Below are 22,208 nucleotides of genomic sequence, written 5' to 3'. Positions count from 1 at the left end.
GTGTGCACATTGTGTTTCTGCTTTTACAAAAGTTGTTAATAAAAGCATGAATGTTTTGATTGGACTGATTTGTAAAAAGAACGTATGACCACGAAAATGAAGTTACCCCAAGCCTGATTACAGATGAAGAACCATGGACTTAGGAGAGGCTAAGGGAAGCTTTTGGACATCTTTCTAACTGATCGCGCCAGTTCTTAAAAAGAGATCAACATGAACTCCCCACTGAGGCCCCCATGGGGGCAGTCTGTCGGGCCCAGAACAGTTCCCCTCTGCCAACAGCCTTCCCCGAGTCTGCGAGTGTCCCTGCTCATCCACCAGCAGGGCTGCTCCAAGGACCTTGGTGGTCTGAGGCCCAGAGATCAAAGCTGAATGAAAAACAGGAATTCCAAGAAGTGCCTACTTATGTAATTTAGCATAAGGGCCACAGAGACAGCAGCCCAAGGCCAGCTAGTTACATATTATTCTACTTTCTCTTCTGGTCCGTCCTGGGTGCTGAAGGGGGTTGGAGGGAGTGGTAATCAAATGTACAAGAGACACTCACATAGACTTGGTCACATCCTTGACCACATCATTTCTGGGTCTAATTTTAAAAGAATTCAGAGTGAAAGAGTATAGAAACCCAACCTATAGAAAGATATTTTTGCTCTATTTCTCCAAATGCACTTAAATTTACTCAAAACCACTGCCTCCTTTCCTTGGCATCAGACTAACTTAATCGTGTTTTGACTTGTAAAATTCAGTAACACTATGCCAATTTTAGTAATTAGATATCAAGGAATTTAAGTGGTAATGAAGTTACACTTATTAACAGAAAGAAAAATTAATACTTTCGAGGCTGGGTCCTGACTAGTGACATACTATAACCTGGTTCATTAAGCAGTGCTGCCTAGAACGCTGAGTCTCTCTGTGGCAAAGGGTCTGACCTGCACCTGTCAACTAGGGAAGCTAGCGGACATCAGAAAATGCAAAATGATCTGGGAAAAAACAACAGCATGGGCATCCAGTGACATCGAAGGGTACCAGTGTGCCTCATTCCTACCCAAAGGAAGAAAATGACTTATTTTTACAGAACTGACAGAAGTACTAGTCACCGGCAAAAGGGGGAAAATGACACACGCTAGATGACAACGTAAGAATTCTGGTGCAGCCATTCTCACTACAGCTGGAGGCCTATTGCCAATGTACAAACTACCTCCTACCACCTCCATTTCAAACCTACCGCCCAGGGGTCACAGCTGAATGGGAATCAAGAATCTAAGGACAGACAGTTGATTGTAAATGTCCTTTAACAGAAAAATCCCAATCGGTCTGTGAATAGAATCATTTATTTGTCTTTACAGTGATGATGGAAGAATGTACAGATGTCCTCTTTGAATAAAGTATAAAAATCTGTTTATATACAGCGAAGTCACAATAATCTTTCACTGGGAAATTTATTTGGTACTCCTGATCCATTCATATTAAAACTGGGGAAACAAACATTTCTTATAAGTGCTACATTTCCAGTAGATTGCACCTGGCATCCAAAGCTCATTCAAAGCTCAGCTTCACCTGACGGGTCCTGCTCGATATTACAAAAGACTAATTTTAAGTCCTAGGACTCAAAATAAACATCATTTTTTTTGAATAATAGATATATACATCAAAAATACATCTAAAAAGGCATTGGTTAGTGCTATTAAAAAGCTCTATGTGCTCGGGTACATTTTTTTTCTCTTACAGGCAAAACCCAGTGGAAACGTTTTGGTTCAATTCTAGGAATTTGCTCTTGGGGAAGGTCGGCTGAAAGTTACCTGTAAAGAAAAGCAAACAAATGTAAGTAATTCAGTGATTTCTCAGGTGAGGTCAGCAAACTTGAAGAGTAATTAGAGGTTAAATTTCACTTAGCACCACATTTTTAAAACCTTGATCAGCATTTAGCTATGGCGCATTGTACATAAAAACTGCTCACCACGCCCTCATCTTTCAGGCTTAAAGAAATGCCCCTTCCTCAGGGAGGCTCTGCGGGCCCTCACATCACGTCAGTTCCCCAGCCAGCAACTCACAGGGCCTTTAAATTGCTGTTTATAGCTGTATGAGCGTTTATTTACTAGGACTCCACTGTGAGGTTCTGTGCGCACAGAAACTTGTGGTCCTGTCCATCAGTGCGTCCACAAGCCTAGCACTGAATGCCAGGATGACTGTCAGGACACGAGGTGCATGTCCCCAGACTGAGAGGAAAAGGAGGACGGGTTCCAAGCCAATGATGGGGTTCCAGCTCTGTAACTCACTGTACTCTTTCCCTCCCTTACTCCTCCTTCTCTCTCTCTCTCTCTCTCTCTGTCTCACTATCTCCCCCTCCCTCCCTCCCTCCCTCTCCCCCTCCCCTTTTTTATTCTTTTTTCTCTCCTCTCCTCAGTTTTGACTTCAAAGGACACAAATAATTAGCCATGAGTGACAGAAAGTAGGACAAGGCCTGCCAGAAAGAAGCAAGACAGAAGCAGGAAGCAAGATGCCACATAAACACCTGGAGATTTGAATGCCATCATTTAAAGAGACTCAGTGAACAAAGTCCATGAAACTCATTATGACGATGAGGACAGAATCAAAATATGAATTTCTTTTTTAAGGTAAACTATTTATTGTTATTTAAAATGTCCTCAAGCTCCCAGCATCAAATCTGTGCTGGAGAGAATCTAGAAGAAGGGAGAATTTCCTACCTACTTGACAGCCATCACTTTAAAGGGGGGACGAAAAACCCCAGAAAGCCAGTGTGGGGGAGAGGACAGCCACCTCCACCTCCTGTGCTCACTCCTCCCTTCCGGCTAGTCCTTTTCTTCTTCCCCTGCTTCTCTCCGAGGACACCGTGGAGGTCTCCCCATCACTGATAAAGGAGGCCAGGTCCCTGACAAGTGGCTGCAGGGCTGTGAGCCCTTCCCATGTGAGAACAGGGCTGCAGGGCTCCTCTGGCCCCTGACCCCCGACGGGGGCCACGCAGAGCTCACGCAGGGCTGTGAGCCCTTCACATGTGAGAACAGGGCTGCAGGGCTCCTCTGGCCCCTGACCCCCGACGGGGGCCACGCAGAGCTCACGCAGGGCTGTGCAAAGGGGAAGCGCATTCCTCCCTGCGGAGGCAGGCGACAGAAGGCAAAAGCATGGGGAAAAAACATCTTAAGTTTCATGTCTCTCTCTGTCTCTGGTGTTAGGCTAGCTCACCTGATCAGATTCTTAAGCTTCATCTCCACTGTCCAATTCAATATCCATCTCCTCTGTATCAGCAGCTCGTGACAAGATGTCTGCCATCAGGGCTTCTTCCAATTTCTTACGCACCTGTTGGACTCGCTCTTCCTGTTTCCTTTTTAACAATAAAATGGAAAGACATGGGTCATTGGGCACGTAATAGAAATATGAAATTGCTACTAAAGTTTATCTTTCTTTCAAAATCATGAGAAAAACATGTATATATTGCATATATGTGTTCCAGCCCACATGTCTCTTTACCTCATGTTACTACCTCCAAGGTAGTACATTAACATGTATTGTGTAGACACAAAAACTTTGTATTACATCATCTTTATTACATTCTGAAAGTAGCATAGTTAAAAGGTATAGACTTCCACTTTTTAAATGAATTTTCAAAAAGAGGGAGGCTGACACTGAGTTGGTCTGAGCTCTGTAGCTTCTGTCATATTAAAAGAAATTGGAGTTCAACAGATTTTCATGTAGTGCAGCAAGGTCAAGAAGAACGCATTGTTTATTTCTTATATATTTAGTCTTGCCTCCGGCTCAGTGACTCAAGGTTTATGACAAATGACATATCGGTCGCATTGCCAGTCTCTCACTCCTAATAATAGAGCATGAGACTGTGCACACTGCCCTAGAGTAATCACATTAGGAAGAAAAGGAAAATGGAGTGATGGTACTTTTGGCTGGAGTACCATATCTTAGACTTTAATATCTGCACTGATTCTCTCTCATCTTGAGAACTATTTCCCACATTTGTGAAAGCTAAAATGAAAGCATTTGTCCGCAGGGAAAGGCAGAATTCTAACACAGCCCCCCAGTTGCCCCCTGTCCTAACCCATAATTCACTTCCCTTAAGGGCAGGCAGACCTTGTGAATATGATGGGATAAAACTCCACGATTAGGTTACTCATCAACTGACCTTGAGTCAGTCAAAAAAGATTATCACTGAGGGTCTGACCTAATAAGAGCCCTCAAAAAGTGCCGGCCCTTTCTGAAAGCTGGAGAGGGAATATGGCGAGACCCATGGGCCAAGGAACTGCCATCAGCCTCTAACTGCTGAAACGTCCCCCATCTCACAAGACAACAGGGGCCACAGTCCTGCAACTATCGGCAAATGAACTCGGGCACAACCACTGGAGCTTGAAAGGAGAGCCCAGGCTCCAGAAGGAAATCGGTCCCGCAGACACTGATTTTAGCCTCGAAAGGCCGGGCAGAGAACCTAGTCCTGCCAGCCCAGACTATAGACCCATGGAACTGGGAGCTAGAAATGGGTCTTGTTTCAAGCTGCTAAGTTTATGAGAATTTGTTACTCGGTATTAGAAAACAAGGATATACCCAAGGATGAGAATCTTATCAAAGATGCTGAAAAAGTATATATTTAATGTTGAGATCTTTAATTAAAGGTTTAATATAAATAAGATATTGGCTACACCATTGGAGAAAGGGCAACAATTTCATTTGCAGTAATTTATTTTGAACCTGTACTAATTCAACAAGAAATGTTTGCTTCATAATTTCTGTTTTATGACAATTAGGTCAAACGGGCAATTTGTTAAACAAGGTTCCCCTAAAAGGACATTGTCCCTATCTGGCTTTGAGACAGCTTCCTCTACTATCAGAAGATCTGGAGTTGGAGCCATCAGCATTCCCAGCCTATCACTCAGACAACATCAGTCAACACCCACAATGACCTGGTGAAATCCTGCTGATTACTCATTGTAAGACAGAAAATAACTTGTCTCCTGAGTAACTTCCTTCCTGGAGGGTAAGAATAATCAAAATAGCAAGCTGATTCCTCTCCCTGGTTTTACCTTTTGTTTTTCTTAAAAAAACAACGCTGATCATAAATTCTAGATAATCAGCCTTGGCCGGGTTGCCTCAGTGGTAGTGTCAGCCCAGTGTGTGGATGTCCCGGGTTCAATTCCCAGTCAGGGCACACAGGAGAAGCATCTATCTGTTTCTCCACCACTACCCCTCTTGCTTCTCCTCTCTCTATCTCTCTCTTTCCCTCCTGCAGTCATGGCTCAATTGGAGTGAATTGGCCCTGGGCACTGAGGATGGCTCCATGGCCTCTGTCTCAAGCCCTAAGAAGAGCTTAGTTAGGCCCTGGCCGGTTGGCTCAGCGGTAGAGTGTCAGCCTGGCGTGCGGGGGATCTGGGTTCGATTCCAGGCCAGGGCACACAGGAGAAGCGCCCATTTGCTTCTCCACCCCCCCTCCTTCCTCTCTGTCTCTCTCTTCCCCTCCCGCAGCCGAGGCTCCATTGGAGCAACGATGGCCCGGGCGCTGGGGATGGCTCCTTGGCCTCTGCCCCAGGCGCTAGAGTGGCTCTGGTCTCCGCAGAGCGACACCCCCTGGTGGGCAGAGCGTCGCCCTTGGTGGGCGTGCCGGGTGGATCCCGGTCGGGCGCATGCAGGAGTCTATCTGACTGTCTCTCCCCGTTTCCAGCTTCAGAAAAATACAAAAAAAAAAAAAAAAAAAGAAGAGCTTAGTTGCTGAGCAACAGAGCAACACCCCAGATGGGTAGAGCACTGCCCCTTAGTGGGCTTGCTGGGTGGATCCCGGTCAAGGTGCATGCAGGGATCTGTCTCTCTGCCTCCCCTCTTCTCACTGAACAAAAAATTAATTAAATTAAATTAATTCTAGGTAATCAAGTCATCTGAATGAATGCAAGTTTGAACCACTTCACATCTTTGTAAATCCAAAAAGGTTTACACCCAATTATAAACCTGGCTAGACACATGTATTTAAAAACACTCTCATGTTAACTTTTATGAATTTAGAAATAAAATACAAATATAAAACACATTTTTAAATTTATGATTCAAAAGTGCCCTCTGCTGGTTTTATCTAAGAATAATACCCAGACCAGTTTCTGATTTACATTCAGAGGACAGAAACAGCGCAGCATACAACACAATGCCCTGTTTTAAAACAAAATACAGTAAACTACATTATCATGACAAGAGACAAGTTCACAAGTCCTTATCAGAATGTCTCTGCGGTCTTAGTATCTGGAATAGAGTAGCTTCTCCCGAGCAGGGGTTTGCTCATGCTTTCTAGGCATTATGAGTTTGAGTCGTATGCTTTCCTTTCACTAGTAGCTGCTAACCCTAGTTCGTGGCCCGGCCTCAGACTAGGTGGAAGACGTGGAAGACGTGGAGAGCTGCAGCTTGTGCCCTCACCGCCTCCCAGCCGTCTCCCTGCTTCCCTCTACTCTGCTTCCCGTGCAGCTCACTGGGCTTTACCATGAGGGAGACAGTGTCGGTGTCTACCTCTCTCTTTTTATCCAGAGCCACCATAAATCCTTCCTTGAAACAAGGTGAAATAGAGAGAAAGCTATCTCTAAACCAAGATAAAGGGTTAACATAATCAAAATAAAGTAAACTGAACTTTGAAACCACAGCTGAGCTGAAAGCTGCATGGATGGCTATTATTTGCTTTATAGAGACTGATTTTGCACACAAACCAATGCAGGGAACAGTCAGAAAAGGCATAACTGAATGAAAGGAAGAACGCTTAACTGCAGAAGATACTGGAGAGGACAACTGACTTGTCCTTTGGACATGACTGCGACGATGATTCCCTTCTCTGCAACACTTGAACTTCAGCACGTGTTGATTTAAGGGTCCTACACTGCCTTCCACTGCTGTCACAAAAGCTCTGCAGGCACACACACACATAACTTTCCTACCGATTCACCACTAATGGGCCCCTGGACCCAAAAGGCAGCATACAATTTACCAAATGTAAAAAAGAACTTTCTGAAGTTATGTCCAACTGCCTTACCTAATGTCTTCGTCTGTGACAATGAAAGCTTTGCAGAGGGGTTGAGATGTGTTAAGCCAAACAGCGGGGTTCTTTTCCACAGCAGGGGAGACTTGTCCTGTGATGGGCGCAGAGCTTGTGTGCAAAGCACTGGCGACAGCAGATAAAAGGGTCTCGTCATTGCTACCTGGACCAACTCCTGCAATAAGAAGTAGGTACTTGTCAAAGGACATTTCTAGTTGTGCTAAGCAAACCAAAAACAACTGGTACTTTTTATATTCATTTGATCGTGTAGTATTTAAAACTAATATAAGCCAAAGCAGCTAAAGGATTTTATATCTATTTAATAGTTTTTATACACCAAAAAATAAGTATGAAAGAAAAAGTGACAAAATAACTGAGCATTTCAATAAAACATTTAACTTTTAAAATACATTTTCCAAAATTTTTTCTAAACTTTTTAAAAGTTGGCTACATGTCCTCAGGCAAGGTCAATTATTTTAATGATCCAGGTCCCTTCTAAAGATATATTGTACTATGCTTAAGTATTCCTATTAATGTATTCCTAAACTATGCCTGGAATAGTTTCTCCTAGTTTTAACATTAATGCCTAGCAATATCACAACACTTATCCTCTTTGTTTCAAGACTTCAAAGGAGAAGCCAATGCCAGCATGCTGCACCTGCAGCTCTAACCGTTTTTCCAAATACCTAACAAAATTCCAAGTGAACAGATTTATTTAATAATCGCATACCTTGACTACTTTTAGGAGTCTGGCTCCTATGGCCACATTTAAATACATTGTTTAAAGTCATAAACTTGTAAAACCAGTTAAAGCAATTTCCAACAGAGAAGGATGTGACAATATTCTAACCATGAATTGTGAGGACTTTTAAGCAATCCACAGTACATCAAGATTTGGACGTTCTCATACTGGAAAAGCACTGCTTCTCTTGAACTTGGAGTTAACATGATATGACAGACACAGAGCAGCTGAGTTTCCACCCAGATCCCACTCGCTGCTGTTCCTGGACAGAGGTGCGTCCATTCCCACCGCTTTCTGCCACAGTCTGTGGAGGGAGAGGCAGAGGGGGAACTGCTAGCCATCCCTTCCAGAAGAGAAAGAAAGAACAAGTGCTGGGTGGGGCCCGATGCTGCTTGGTGCAAGTGGCTTGGGAAATTCTGCCTCTCAGCTGCATTTGGTTCTAAAAGCGACACAGGGGTTAATTTATATGAGAAACTTAACCTGAGGCTGACATTTTTACACAGGAAAAAAAAGTTCTTAGGTAATAAGTGCCCTGAAGCATCCCTGCAGCACACAGCGTTTCACGTGTACCCCCTGGCTTTACTAAAACACAGGAGCCAGGTCATCCTGCAAGGCGGCCCATCGCCCCAAGGGAAGGAGGCCGTGTCTCCAATCACTGACCCCGTGGCATCTGACACAGAGCCTGGCACACACTGGGCGCTGCTCAGCTGAACTCAGATAATACCTTGAAGACCTTTAGGTAGTTCCATGGTTTTTATAATTTGTTCTGTTACATCTGATGCACTAAGTCCTTGTAGCCTCTTCTCCCAGAAAAGCTGTAAGGCAAAACATCACCGTTAATGGATACATTCTCGGAACAAGCAAGTAGCGCATCGATGCTGTTGAATAATGAAGTTGAAATCATTTCAATTGTTTCCTAATTGTCCCATACATTTCCTTACAAAAGGCTAAATGGTACTCCAGATAGGAATTACTTCATCACATCATAACTCTTTCAAATTATATTCCTCAAAAAATGGTATTTTGTTATTTTATGCAACCTATTCACCTGTTACAGTACTATAGATTATGTATACTATATATAGTTCTTTATAAGGTCTCTTTCAAAAAAGAGAGCTTAAATTTGTAAAGATTTGTTTGGCATGAAAATATCATGTTCTGTTTTATCAGGGGAAAGAAAACAAATTACATTATGTAATGCCTCTTTCTCCAGCATCATTAGGGAAAGAGCTCTCCAACTATGTGATTTTCCCAACACTGGAGTTTAGCCCATTAGCATACTTTAGTGAGGGGAGGCCATTTCTTATGGAAACTTTTCTAAAATGTTTTACACACTCCCTTGCTCTTTTTAAACAGATGCCCCTTTCATAAGTGACCGCCTCCCTGCTGCGCAGGGCCCGGTCACCTTGGCCACTCGGCTGCCGCAGGTCATCGCTCTGGCGTCTGAGCACACAGACGCTCTTCCTACCCCATGGGGCTACTGAGCATACAGCTGCTTAGTCCAACTCTGAACAGCCCACGCCGTCCTGCTGTCTGAGCTCATATCCCTCTATCCTTCACGCTCCCTCCCCGTCAGCTGCTACTGCTCACTGCTGTCACTAAACACGCAGCATGTTCTCTGAGCTCCTGCCCTGGGTGCAACAATAGGTAACAGAGCATCTTTGTCCGCAAGCCTTCATCTTTTTCTAGTCTGGTTCATATCTACTGCAGCCCAAAAGCAGATAAAGGAATTCCCTAGGACTCTGTGTATCTGTCTTTAATCTGGGAAACCCAAGGCCTGTCACACAGTGGGTATTGAAAAAATGTTCGTGAGAATGACTAAGTATGGGAGAACTGGCCTCGGAGTGAGGATCCTGAGGGACACAGAAACCCACGTTTATACCGCAGCTCTAGACAGAGGTCCTTGGACAAGGACTCTAACTTCAGAGGCTTCTATGTCCTTTTCTGTGCACTGTGGCAGCAACAACTACCATGTAAGATTATCGTGGGATTCAACAAGGGTGCATGCAAAGCACCTCCTGTCACAGCGTAAACATAAGGTTCATTATGTTTACTTTTTGTAAATTTTGACCATTCTTAGGCCTCTTCCGGCTTCTAATTCTGACTTCCAGGTTTATAAAAAGTATCAGGTAATTGCCCCCCCCCCCCGACAAATGAGGAGATACAGTAAAATAATTGTAATTCTGGCAGAATAGTATTATGCTGAATTTACAATAACCCCGATGCTAGTACCAAGAGCAACCTGCAACAGAAAGGTCCACTCGCCTTTGAAGAGCTCTGGTAAATGGTGGGACTTCCTTACAAATCCCTACAAATCCCATCATCAGCTGAATAAGTGGTCAATATGTAAGAGGACACAAATATATTAATCATCACAAATGAAAAATAGTTAGGTGGAGGTTGTAACTGATGGATGCTAAATGTCCTAAGAAAATCTGCATGCTTTCTATTTTGTCCTAGGGCAATAACAGCATCTAAGCTTTGGATATCACAATTACAGAATAAGACAAGGAAAACAAGAGCCAGTTAATTTCTAATGAAAACATGCAGAAGAAGCAGTATGACATTAAATACTTTTAAAATAAAATTATATATATAATATATAATTTAATTTCCAAAAAATAAATCAACACTAGGAAAATGAAAATTATATACAGTATGATTAATATTTTACACCTAAAAGTTCCAATTCTAAAATATCCAAAGTTAAATTTTTTACATTCTGTAATTTTTAATTCGTAATTTTAAATTCCTATTAATTCAAAGGAAAACAATGAAAAAAACTAAGGAAGGAAAATTTTGCAAAAGAAACCATGGATTGAGAAAACGAATGTAAGGCTCTAGACTCCAGCCCCTGGTACCACCACTGACCAGAAAGCCCTCCATTGAATCTGAAGTTGAATCTGACATGCATGAATGACCTCTTTATAACAGATGTTCTTACCATGAAAATGCAGATACATGGTATTTGCGTTTGTACACGTGCATATGTATACATTTCTTCAATTGCAACCCCCCAAAGGAGGTGAAGGAAGGGGAAAGGTCAGAAAAGGCAAGGAGGCGGGTTTGAGAAGACAGCCTTTAACTGGTCAAGGTCACCACAGTCCTCCCCTCAGCCCAGAACTAAGAAGCTCCCTGAGGTCCACGAGCACAGAAACAGTCTCCACGAGACAATGCTCACAGCTCACACTTACACCCCTACGGCACGTTCCCCTAAGGTCCGTGAGCACGGAAACAGTCTCCACAGGACAATGCTCACAGCTCACACTTACACCCCTATGGCACGTTCCCCTAAGGTCCGTGAGCACGGAAACAGTCTCCACGAGACAATGCTCACAACTCATGCTTACACCCCTACGGCATGTTCCTAATGCGCCTTCTCCACATTCATCCTTTTATTTGTTTTGAGGAGGAGGTTTCTTTGCATTTTAAAATATTTTTATTTGTTTTGAGGAGGAGGTTTCTTTGCATTTTAAAATATTTTTTAAATTTACATAGAACAGGCATTCTGCTAAGTGAAGGAAGCTGGTCTTTCAGATCCTGTGATTCAATTCCTATTATCTTCTAAAAAAGAAGGAACTGTGGGGTTAAGGGTGGAAGAAAGGTCAGCCCAGGGATTCTTTGGACTCTTATTTCTATAAACACAAACCTTACCAGGCAGATGCAAATACCGTTTTCTTTTTCTCTTCAAGCCAGTGAAGCAAAGAAAGATCAACATGCACTGTCTCTATTCCTTCAGGCCCAACCCCCACCCAGGAATGTTCACTCGAATTACTCTACAAGTCAGCAACTCTCACCAAATTTCCTCACTATCCCTGGTCACTTTAAGCCTTGTGTGGCTCTAGAGGGATGCAGAGAAGGGGACAGGTCTTCCTTTCCCAAAATTTAAGATTTCCCGATCTGTGAATTCCATGTTTTTTTTTTGAGGTGATTAATTGTGGTTATATGCAGTTCTTCCTATTGCATTACTTCTCCAACCATTATAAATCGAAAGACAAAAATACCAAAAAGAGGGGTCTCCCTGACTCTGTAAGGAGCCCCCCTCTGTGACTGCCATCTAGTCTCTTCTATCACTTTCAGAAACACTACTGCTTTCATAAACCCTAACCCACCCCCTGAAAATCTGATCTCACCTGCCAAATCCACCGGTTTCCTCAGTGTAACCCTGCTGCCTGGTGTGAGGGTAAACCACCAATGCAGTGTTTCTCAGGGGCAATGATTTAATATTTGGAGAGACCCCCCTAGTCTAATCCCCCACTCATCAGACCCTCCAGGTCCTGTTCACTTTGTCCGCCTCCAGTCCGTAAGAAAACTGGAGAGCTCTCATCTGTGTGTCACTTTATGCTGCTAATGGTCTGAGCAATGACCTATCTAGTCAGTTGATAGAGAAGCCCAGGATGGAATTAATATTCATCCAAAACCACAAAAGTGCCTAAAATAACAATGACTGAGGCAGGAGAGCTCGGGAGAAACCATCTCCTTGAACCTGGAGGTGCTTCTCATGCAGACATAGCAAGACCCACAGTGACATCGTGGAGGCATAGCCGTACTTGGTCTTAAGAGTCCCAGAGGACAAACATGACGGTATGGAAAGGAAGCCGCTCTTTAGCAAGATAAATCATCAGTTTCTTGACAGTCAAACCAACCCAGAATACAACGGTAGCCTTTCTTCACTGCTGTAGATTTAACTGGGGCTTTGAGGGATTTGTTCAACTTGCTGACAACGGATTTCCAAGAAAATGAGGAAGAAAGAAGATTACAGACCCTCGCAACTGTACACAAACACATCCCGTTATGATGTGCTGGGGACTCAGGCTGGTCGTGGTTATTACTAATTCTGTTCCCGTCATCCAGAGCTTAATAATATGGACCCCGAAGGAATTTTCACGCATTTGGGGAGGTCAGACAGGATCGTTTAGGGAAAGAAGTAATTAGAGGATCAATCTAAATTAAACAAATACTCTTCTAGTATCCGTTATGTGCAAAGTATTCTGCTGGTTATGCAGATAATTGGTCATCACTGCCCACCGGAGTTTACTGTCTGGTGGAGAACTAGCAAAAACTTTACAAGGAAGAAATAATGAAGGTAGAACATTAATTTCAATTTGGGAGAATCTGGGACAGCTTTTAGGAAGAGGAAGCTCTTGAAAAATGCATAAACATTCAGTAGAGGGGAAAAAAGACTACTCCAAGCAAAAGAATAGCTTGAGCCAAGGCAGGAGGGAAGGCCGAGTGGACAAGCCAGCATTTCCAACCGTTTTTATGCAGAAGAACGGTCAGAGCGGCTTATTTAAGTCTATCTTTGCAGGCCTCAGCTCCAGAGATTCCAGTCAGTACGTCCGGTGTTCAAAGGCTTGTTTTATTTTGTTATTTTCATGACTATCTATGTGAATCTGGGCAGGCCCAGGGCCTTAGCTCAGATGACTGGCTGGTTCAAGCTCAGAGAATGGCGGAGCACACAAGGAGCGGGTGTGTGCTGATCACCGGGATCTGAGCTTTATTACTGCTTATACCAGCAGATAAAAAATATTACTCCAGCCCTGGCCAGTTAGCTCAGTGGTAGAGAGTCGGCCTGGTATGTGGGAGTACCGGGTTTGATTCCTGGCCAGGGCACACAGAAGCGCCCATCTGCTTCTCCACCCCTCCCCCTCTCCTTCCTCTCTGTCTCTCTCTTCCCCTCCCACAGCCAAGGCTCCACTGGAGCAAAGTTTGTCCCGGCACTGAGGATGGCTCTGTGGCCTCTGCCTCAGGAGCTAGAATGGCTCTGATTGCAGCAGAGCGACACCCCAGATGGGCAGAGCATCGCACCCTGGTGGGCATGCCAGGTGGATCCCGGTCGGGTGCATGCGGGAGTCTGTCTGACTGCCTCCCCGTTTCCAACTTCAGAAAAAAAAAATTACTCCATCCTGTCCTTGCAGAGTAGAGGAAGGTATGTGCCTTGCTATTTTTCACTGCAGGAGGACCGGGGTTAACGCATATTTATTTGAGAGTATACCAAACTGTTTAGGGGAAATAGAAAAAGGGGCTTACCCAAAGTTCTCTTTCTGCCCAGTCATATTCTGGGTGGAATAAGAGGAGGGGGAGGGGAACAACTGCCACCTACCCGTCAGGCCCTCCCCAGGGCCTGGCATTTGCGCTAAGTGCTTTACGTACAGCAATTCAGTCCCTCTTCCCTGTGGCATTTGGAAGAAGGTATTACGTCCCACTTATAGTCACTTACCAAAGGCTGCACAATTAGTCAGTGGTGCGGCTGGAATGAAAACTCAGGTCAGTGTGACCAGTCCTGATCTTAACAACACAAGCTGGAAGAGCATTTGCACTTCCGGCTCAGTGTTAGGTCTACAAGATCTTTCTGTCCATAAAACCATAGGCTGCTGAAAGATCAATAAATGCTAAGAAAGTAAGTTCATCCATTTACCCACTAAGTCGGTTACCTTCTGTGTAAGTCACCAACTGCAGGCGACCTGTGCTATAACACCTGCCTCCTCATGCAGAATTAGGAGACTGAGGCTCATGAGAGATTTAGGCTAAAGCTGGCAGAGTTTTAAGAAAATATCAAACCATTATTTGACATAGCACACTTGATAAAAACTAAAGAATTGGTGTAGCCTGACCAGGCGGTGGCGCAATGGATACAGCGTTGGACTGGGATGTGGAAGACCCAAGTTCAAGACCCCGAGGTCGCCAGCTTGAGCGCGGGCTCATCTGGTTTGAGCAAAAGCTCACCAGCTTGGACCCAAGGTTGCTGGCCTGAGCAAGGAGTTACTTGGTCTGCTGAAGGCCAGCGGTCAAGGCACATATAAGAAAGCAATCAATGAACAACTAAGGTCTCACAATGAAAAACTGATGATTGATGCTTCTCATCTCTCTCCATTCCTGTCTGTCTGTCCCTATCTATCTCTCTTGACTCTCTGTCTCTTAAAAAAAAAATTGATGTAATATATACTACATATTCTCTGCAAATATTCTTTCTTAGCATTAACTGCAAATATCAACCACACTGAACACCAAATTTTTATTTGGTGGATGAATATTAAAGGCTGAGACCCCGACTGCAAGACAACATTTTCAGACAAATCACACTAACAATGGAGTGACAGCAGATATTTCATAAAATAGGAGATAGGGCGTGATTTACTAACTGAAGGCATTTAAATTTTTTATATAAGAATACTATTTTAGTTAATATCTGTTTCCATGAACACATGGAAAAACACATAGATCAAATATAACAGGATTATTTTCCTCCACCATTATATCTAATTTAGGAAGCATTAATGTGTGGTGTTTTAAAAAGTTCCCTGATGAAAAGAAATTGACCTCTGGATGAATACTCATGACCTCAACCTGAGGGTCAGTTCAGTGAGCAGGAAGAGTTAGCTTCTGAGTAGCAGAGAGTGTGGAGTTGGGCTTCAGAGTCAGATGACCTATGCTCACTTACTAGCTTTCTAAAGTTGGACAACTAACTTAACCTGCCACGATACCAGCTTCCAACCCTATGGACTGGGACAATAAAAACACTTTCAAAGGGTGATGGAAACTAAGGGAGGAGGTTTTATAAGCCCTGGACCAAGCCCAGTAAAGAACAAGTATCATGTTACTACTGAGTTTCACCCATGGCTTCTAGCACAAGAGCACTTTGTCAGCAGTTGGTCATCTCATTAAAATTATTAAATATAAACCAAACAAAAAGTAATCAACTGTGAAAGGGGAGTATTCACAAATGAAGACTGATAATGTACATATACATTTGCCCAAACCTCCCAGATTTTCAGCTGGGGTTTTCTTGCTGTAACTACAAGAATCTTCAAACTCAACTTCTCCCTCCTCTCATCCCCGCCAGACTGCCTCTCGCCTAGGACCAAACGTTGCACAAACTGTGGTAGGTAGGATGGGCTACATAATTTGCAGGGCCTAGTCCAAAATGAAAATGTGAGGCCTCTGTTCAAAAAGTATACAATCTCATCTTTGAATTTCTTCAAATAAGGACGGCAACAGAACCTAGTTCTGGCTGTATCTATGCTATGACAGGCACCCGCCCCTGAATGTCCATCCCTCCTATCATCACTCACCTGGGGGGCTGCTGAGCGGATCACACCCCGGCTGTCCCCAGATGGGCAGTACAGAACAGGAAGGGGGAGCCCGGGAATGAGGAGACCATACAGGGAGGAATGGACTGAAGCCTAGAGAAGGACCAGAATTGTTCTATTTATAGACCAGTGGCTAACTTCTAATTAAGATTTCCTGAAAGTGTAATTTTCTTGTTATTTTTACCCCATCTATTTCATGCTGTGATGATAGGAAAGCCTTTAGAAAAACCTCAAATGGGCTCTGAGCAGTTTTCAAGAATAGAAGGTAGAAGAGAACCAGGAACACAAACTCCAGCTGCATTTTGCCGCGAGGCCAGGAGAAAGGAGACCTGAACCAGCAGCAACAGCCTGGCATGGAGTTCCTCAACTGGCGCTACTGCCACGTGGGGCTGGAGAATTCCGTGTGGAGGCCGAGTGCGTCCTGGGCCAACACCCATGGGGCCAGCAACACCACCTCATCTGAAGTCACCAAAACCAGACATGGCCCTGTTTCCCTGTACATGGCAGAGGGAGAAGAGTGGGGGACAACCCCAGGTCTAGTTGAGAACCACGGGTCCAGAGAAAGCGGGTAGGGAGCAGGAGGTTACAACGGCAGGGGCCTAATCTCACAGCTGAAGCAGACGGGCAACCCCTCCAATGGCACATGCCATCACTGCGCCAGGAGGTTCTGTCCCGGCTCCTCATTCCTAGACCTCATAAGAACCACCCTAAGTGGCTTGGAGCTGGGTGCCCCTCTGTTGCTGCCAAACAAGAGTGAGTAAGATCAAGTAGGAGTGGGAGGAACATTTCTTACCATAGGAGTTGAGATTTAATAACTTCTTGATAGGGACATGGCTATAAACGGTAGTTACTTTTAATGATACAGTGGTCTTTTGTGGGCTGGGCTGGGATGCTAGAACCATTTACCAGTGGTAGTCAACCCGGTCCTTACCGCCACTAGTGGGCGTTCCAGCTTTCATGGTGGGCGGTAGCAGAGCAACCAAAGTATAAATAAAAAGATTGATTTAACTATAGTAAGTTGTTTTATAAAGATTTATTCTGCCAAACTTAGTGAAAATCTGACATAAAGTACTTGGTAAGTACAAATATTGATTGACTTACGACCTATGCAACTTAACGACCATTCGACTTTATGACCACAATCGCTAGCCACGACTGCTCCACGTCTGGCAGCGCAAGCGTTGCCCAGCTGGGCATAAAACAGTGTGGACCAGCTTAAAGCAGCACTACCATCTCCGTGTGCACCATTTCAACTGTTATCCCAGACTCGGTATAGCAACTTGTGTTTTGTATCTTGGATATTTTTCATCAAACCCCTCCCAAGATGTCTACCAAGAGGAAACTGTCTTTGCAAATATTAAACCAGTTGTACTGGTAATGCAGTGTTTTACTTAAACCTGAAAAATGTAAAAATAAGAAACAAAATGGTGTAGAGATGATACAAATGGAATAAAATGAACAAAGAAAATTATAATACATAACAATAATGAAAGAAAATTATGATTAAATATGACTTAAAGATTTTTATAACATCATTTCACAGTCTGTACATATAGCCTACTCAACTTACGACCAAATCGTGTTACAACTGGTCTGTCGGAACCAATAGTGGTCGTAAGTCGAGCACTAGTTGTAATTATTATTATATGCTTTAACTTGTTGTTAACTCTGCTTTATAAATTTTATAAAGTAAAGTTACTTCCCTACTTTATTCCATTACTGTGGTACCGGTCGGCGGTTAGAACATTTTACTACTAACAGAGATTCAAAAGAGGGCGGTAGGTATAAAAAGGTTGACTACCCCTGATCTATACTAACACTTGTATTGGAACGTGTATTGCTTTGAACAACTGAAACATGACATCTTGCATTCTACCCTGCAGGCTAGAAAGCACTCATATGTCCAGGTTTTACAAGGAGCTTTCTGAGAGCAAAAGCATGTGCAAATCTGTGACTACTGATACCTAGAAAAGGTTCAGCTCCATTCAAAATGACTTCAGGTGTTCCAGTATAGGTGAAGTGACAAAACAGAACTGACAGTTGATCTTGAACATGTTAATTTCCGTACATGCTTAGTACATAGCTATCAGTAGGGCCTGGCTAGTTCTACACTAAAAGCCCAGCGAAAAATTATCTCACCAAACGGAACCACATAAAAAACTTAAAATTATCTTAGTCCTCATTTATTGTCTTAAAATGCATCTTCCGTTGCCTTCTGAATTTTTCTCCATTAGGGAAAAAAAATGATTATAAAGAAACACTGAAATTTCAATAATGAAACTAAGTAAAGTTCATCTCAACCTCCTCTATATCTGAATTCCTCTCTTATTGTTTCTTTTAAATACCATAAGCTGAATATTAGCTCCTAACTCCAGAAGCCTGTAATAATGATTTATTGTAAATACCATAAGCTGAATATTAGCTCCTAACTCCAGAAGCCTGTGATAATGAACTCCACAGCAGACTAGAAAACCAGGAACTCAGGCCTCAAGTCTTGAGCCTCTTCAAATACCCTGCTTAGCACAGACTTCCTCTGAGCCATTTATGGTCACTTCCTTCCTTACCTCCTGGCTCCAAGGAGCAAGTATTCCACGACCTTCCTAAAACTACCCTTACACTTGGCCACTGGCCACATCCTCTCCAGCCTCTTCCCGGTCTTGTCTCATCAATTTGACTTTTCCACTTCCATTTTCCCTTTTCCCCTTTCTCTCCTGGGGCTTCTTCCCTTCAAGTGACAAATATCCTCACAAACACTGATAACCTAAAAACTGTTCTTATTCACACTTCCCCCTCAAACCAAATCTATCTCCCTCCTTCCACTCTACTCCCTCACGTTCCATTCATCTTTTTTCTTCTAACCTGGACTCTATTCCTACGTGTGTCTTAACACTGACCTGCCCAAGGTCACAGTACCCTATTCTGATGATTGCATCCACTTCCTGATTCAAGCCTCCTGTTTGCCCCACCTCCTCGCAGCCATCTTGGGTGGTCAGAACACTTACCAAGTCTGCCTTTTATTTCTCTGTATGTTTCATATTTTCTAACATTAAAAATGAAAACTTCTATCTAACAGTAATTGTCAAAGAAATAAGACTATTAGCATTTTTTCTAATGTAAATACTTAAGTGTCAAACCTTTTAAATTATGTGAAGACAAAAGTGTTAATGCTTTGTAAAATAGAAGAGCCAAAGTTACTCTTAAACTCTTACTATTTTAAGTTTTAATCGGCGCAGTCTCCATCTGTCAAGAGCATGATGCCAGACACACTGAAGGCACTCAGATGTCTGCACGGTGAATGTGTGGCCAAGCGGAGGGAGCACAGGGTGACAGAGAGAACACTAGTCTGGAAGCTTTAGTCCTGACTCAACCACTAAACAGGCAGGTAGACAGTCTTAGGTAAATCATTTGATCTCTGTGTATTTTCACCAGTAAATAGAAATACTAGTACCTACCTTATCTATCTCAGAAGGTTATCAAAACAGTGACAGAAAATAAGAAAATTCTTTGAAAATACAAATTTTTTTATTGACTGCTCAGGATACTTTTCAATGTTAAGATTTCATGAATTCAATGACCATCTTATTCACTTTCCTAAGGCTTTTGCTAAATCTGTCTAATCCTTTGTCATGTATTTGTAGACTAAAGCAAAACTCAGAAAATGTTCAATTCACTGACTCATGAAAAGCTAAATATGGAGACACTGTGTTAGGGCTACACAGAGGAATGGCATTCCCTGCCCAGAAGCAACTTGCCATCCAGTTTATAAACTGTTCTTCAAATCAACCCCACATGATATCTGAGGTGACTAATTTTGGTCAGCAAAAACCATCTTAACTTAAATACCATGGCCTGTAAACATCAAAAGTCAAACACGAGCTACTCCCTTATTTTGGGAGAGCGGTCTAGGAAGGGCTGGACAACGATGAGAAAATTACTATGTAAATCAAGGATACACTCAACTCATGTGGCTGTGCAAACTACAGGAAGATCTCTTATTAAGGCAAAAGATAATGTTTGGGGCTAACGAGGATAGAGGAATGAAGCAAAAAGCAAGAAGGGTTGAGGAGGACGGGGGGAGCAGTCACCACCTGCTGTGCTGTCTAAATTTTGTCAGGACACTACCTAACGCACACAAAGTGGTGAGACTACTTGTCCAATGCCTCAAACGGTACCCTTTCCTAGGATGACCAAGCAATGAGAGTACTTATTCATGATGCCTGTAAGTTTCTCATGTGCTACTCCTACAGGAGGTTTATTATTATTATTATTATTTTTTTTTTTTTACAGAGACAGAGAGAGGGATAGATAGGGACAGACAGACAGGAAGGGAGAGAGATGAGAAGCATCAATCATCAGTTTTTTGTTGCAACACCTTAGTTGTTCATTGATTGCTTTCTTATATGTGCTTTGACCACAGGCCTTCAGCAGACCAAGTAACCCCTTGCTCGGGCCAGCGACCTTGGGTCCAAGCTGGTGAGCTTTTGCTCAAACCAAATGAGCCCGCACTCAAGCTAGCGACCTCGGGGTCTCGAATCTGGGTCTTCCGTATCCCAGTCCGATGCTCTATCCACTGCACCACCGCCTGGTCAGCCCACAGGAGGTCTTAATAGTAATTTTCTTATTGATACATGGTGAGTCCGTATTGGGACTTAGGTACGTTCCTTCATTTTACTTCATTGCCACATTCCATACACTTGGAATTATTTGTTCAGTGCATTTTTTTCCTCATTATATTGAAAGTTTTATGAGGACAGGGTACATGTGTGACGTTTGTGTTTACACAGCACCTGTAACATAACCTACAGTAAGTGCTGTTGAATAAATAAGCCCATGAGTTCAAAACCCAGGCAAGGGCAGGAAGTTTGATATGCAAGAGACAGAGAGCTTTCATTATCCTCACTGTTTATCAGAAGGGATGTCCTTCAGAAAAGCTTGCTTGAAACTAATTTCAGTAACAAAATTTAATTCCTCACTTTTTAAATAGTGGTACCTCAATAGATACTATTTCTTTTTAATACTGATAAATCAAGAAATAGACATATACATTTACTATCTAAAATCAGGTTAGAAATTCTAAAAATTATCATAAGGCTGGATTTAAATGGAAAACCCATACCACAGAACAAAACCAGAAATACTAGAAAATTACAATAAAATACTAAAAAAGGTATATAAACACAACGGTAAGACTCAAGACCAAACTTGTCTATACTATCAAATGTAATGGCAGACTCACCTATAAAAGAAAAAAAGAGACTGTCAGATCAGACAGGGGAAACAAATCAACTATATGTTTTATGCAAGAAACATTACCTAAAACCAAAGGGACTCAGACAACTGAAAATGAAAAGACAGAGCAAAGAAATAACAAGCAAATATAGACATTAAGACAAAGCATAACCCATCATAATGAACTTCTTTTATATAAATGTTATCTTAACAAATCTGATGATGAGAGTGGAGTTTGGATTTCCACGGGAAAAGCACTCACATAGAGGGAAGAGTCCCAACACTCCATCCACCTTCATTCTAGACACTACCAAAGTCAGAGCCAACAGACAGAGACTACAAATAGTTACGCTATTCCTGGATAATATTACAAACAATTTTATACCACTAAACTTGAAAACTATAAAGTGCAAGTATTCTTAGAAAAACATGTTCTCAAAATTGATACAAGAAATAGAAAATAATATTTATCCATGTACCTTTTACATTGAATCTGTAATTTCAAGCTTTCCCATATTAAAAAAACAAAAAACCTAGGCTGAGATGGCTTCATAATTTATTCTACCAAACATTTAAAGAGTACCAATTGACACAAACTCTTCCGAAGGATATTAAAAGAGGAATAACTTCCCAGTTTATTTTACCAGAAAAACCTTGATACTGAAGCTTGAGAAGATTGTGAGAAAAGTACAAGTTCACCTTTCTAATAAATATAAATGCAAAAAATCCAGAACAAAATTACAGCAAATCTAAGCAGCGATAACAGTTACACAGCATGACATTGGGCTGAATCCAGAAATTCAATGTTTGTTTCACATGGGAAAAAAACAAACAACTAAGCAGTGCAATTCACCACATAAGCCAATCACTGTACTTCACTATATTAACAGAAAAAGAATAAAAATGGCTTATTATTTAACTAGGTAGAGAAAAAAATTTTGATATAATTCAATACCCATTCATGAAAGACATTCTTAGTAAAAAAACCAGGAATAAAATAAAAGTAAATTTCTTTACTTTGACAAAGGGTATTTATAAACAAACAAACAGAAAAACCCTACAACACATATCACATTTAAAGAAAAAACACTGAAAACGTTCCCTGTATCATGAATGAGATAGGTACATCTGC

The 22,208-nt window shown here is 42.4% G+C and overlaps 1 protein-coding gene across 1 annotated transcript in view; it reads right to left on the bottom strand.

The window, feature by feature from the left end:
- Positions 1-171: 171 nt before the first annotated feature.
- MBD2 (methyl-CpG binding domain protein 2) overlaps positions 172-22,208 on the bottom strand; it is a 75,196-nt gene continuing 53,159 nt past the window's right edge. Inside the window, exons 4-7 of the mRNA XM_066246319.1 lie at positions 8,482-8,572; positions 7,013-7,190; positions 3,196-3,334; positions 172-1,793 (exon numbers count right to left, since the gene is read on the bottom strand). Coding sequence (XP_066102416.1) covers positions 3,208-3,334; positions 7,013-7,190; positions 8,482-8,572 — 396 coding nt within the window. The 3' untranslated portion in view covers positions 172-1,793; positions 3,196-3,207. The remainder of the gene's footprint in view (positions 1,794-3,195; positions 3,335-7,012; positions 7,191-8,481; positions 8,573-22,208) is intronic.

Source organism: Saccopteryx bilineata, chromosome 11 (assembly GCF_036850765.1).
Source record: "Saccopteryx bilineata isolate mSacBil1 chromosome 11, mSacBil1_pri_phased_curated, whole genome shotgun sequence".
NCBI lineage: Eukaryota > Metazoa > Chordata > Mammalia > Chiroptera > Emballonuridae > Saccopteryx > Saccopteryx bilineata.
The sequence above is the reverse complement of the archived record's forward strand: the minus strand, read 5'-3'. Positions and strand labels throughout refer to the sequence as shown.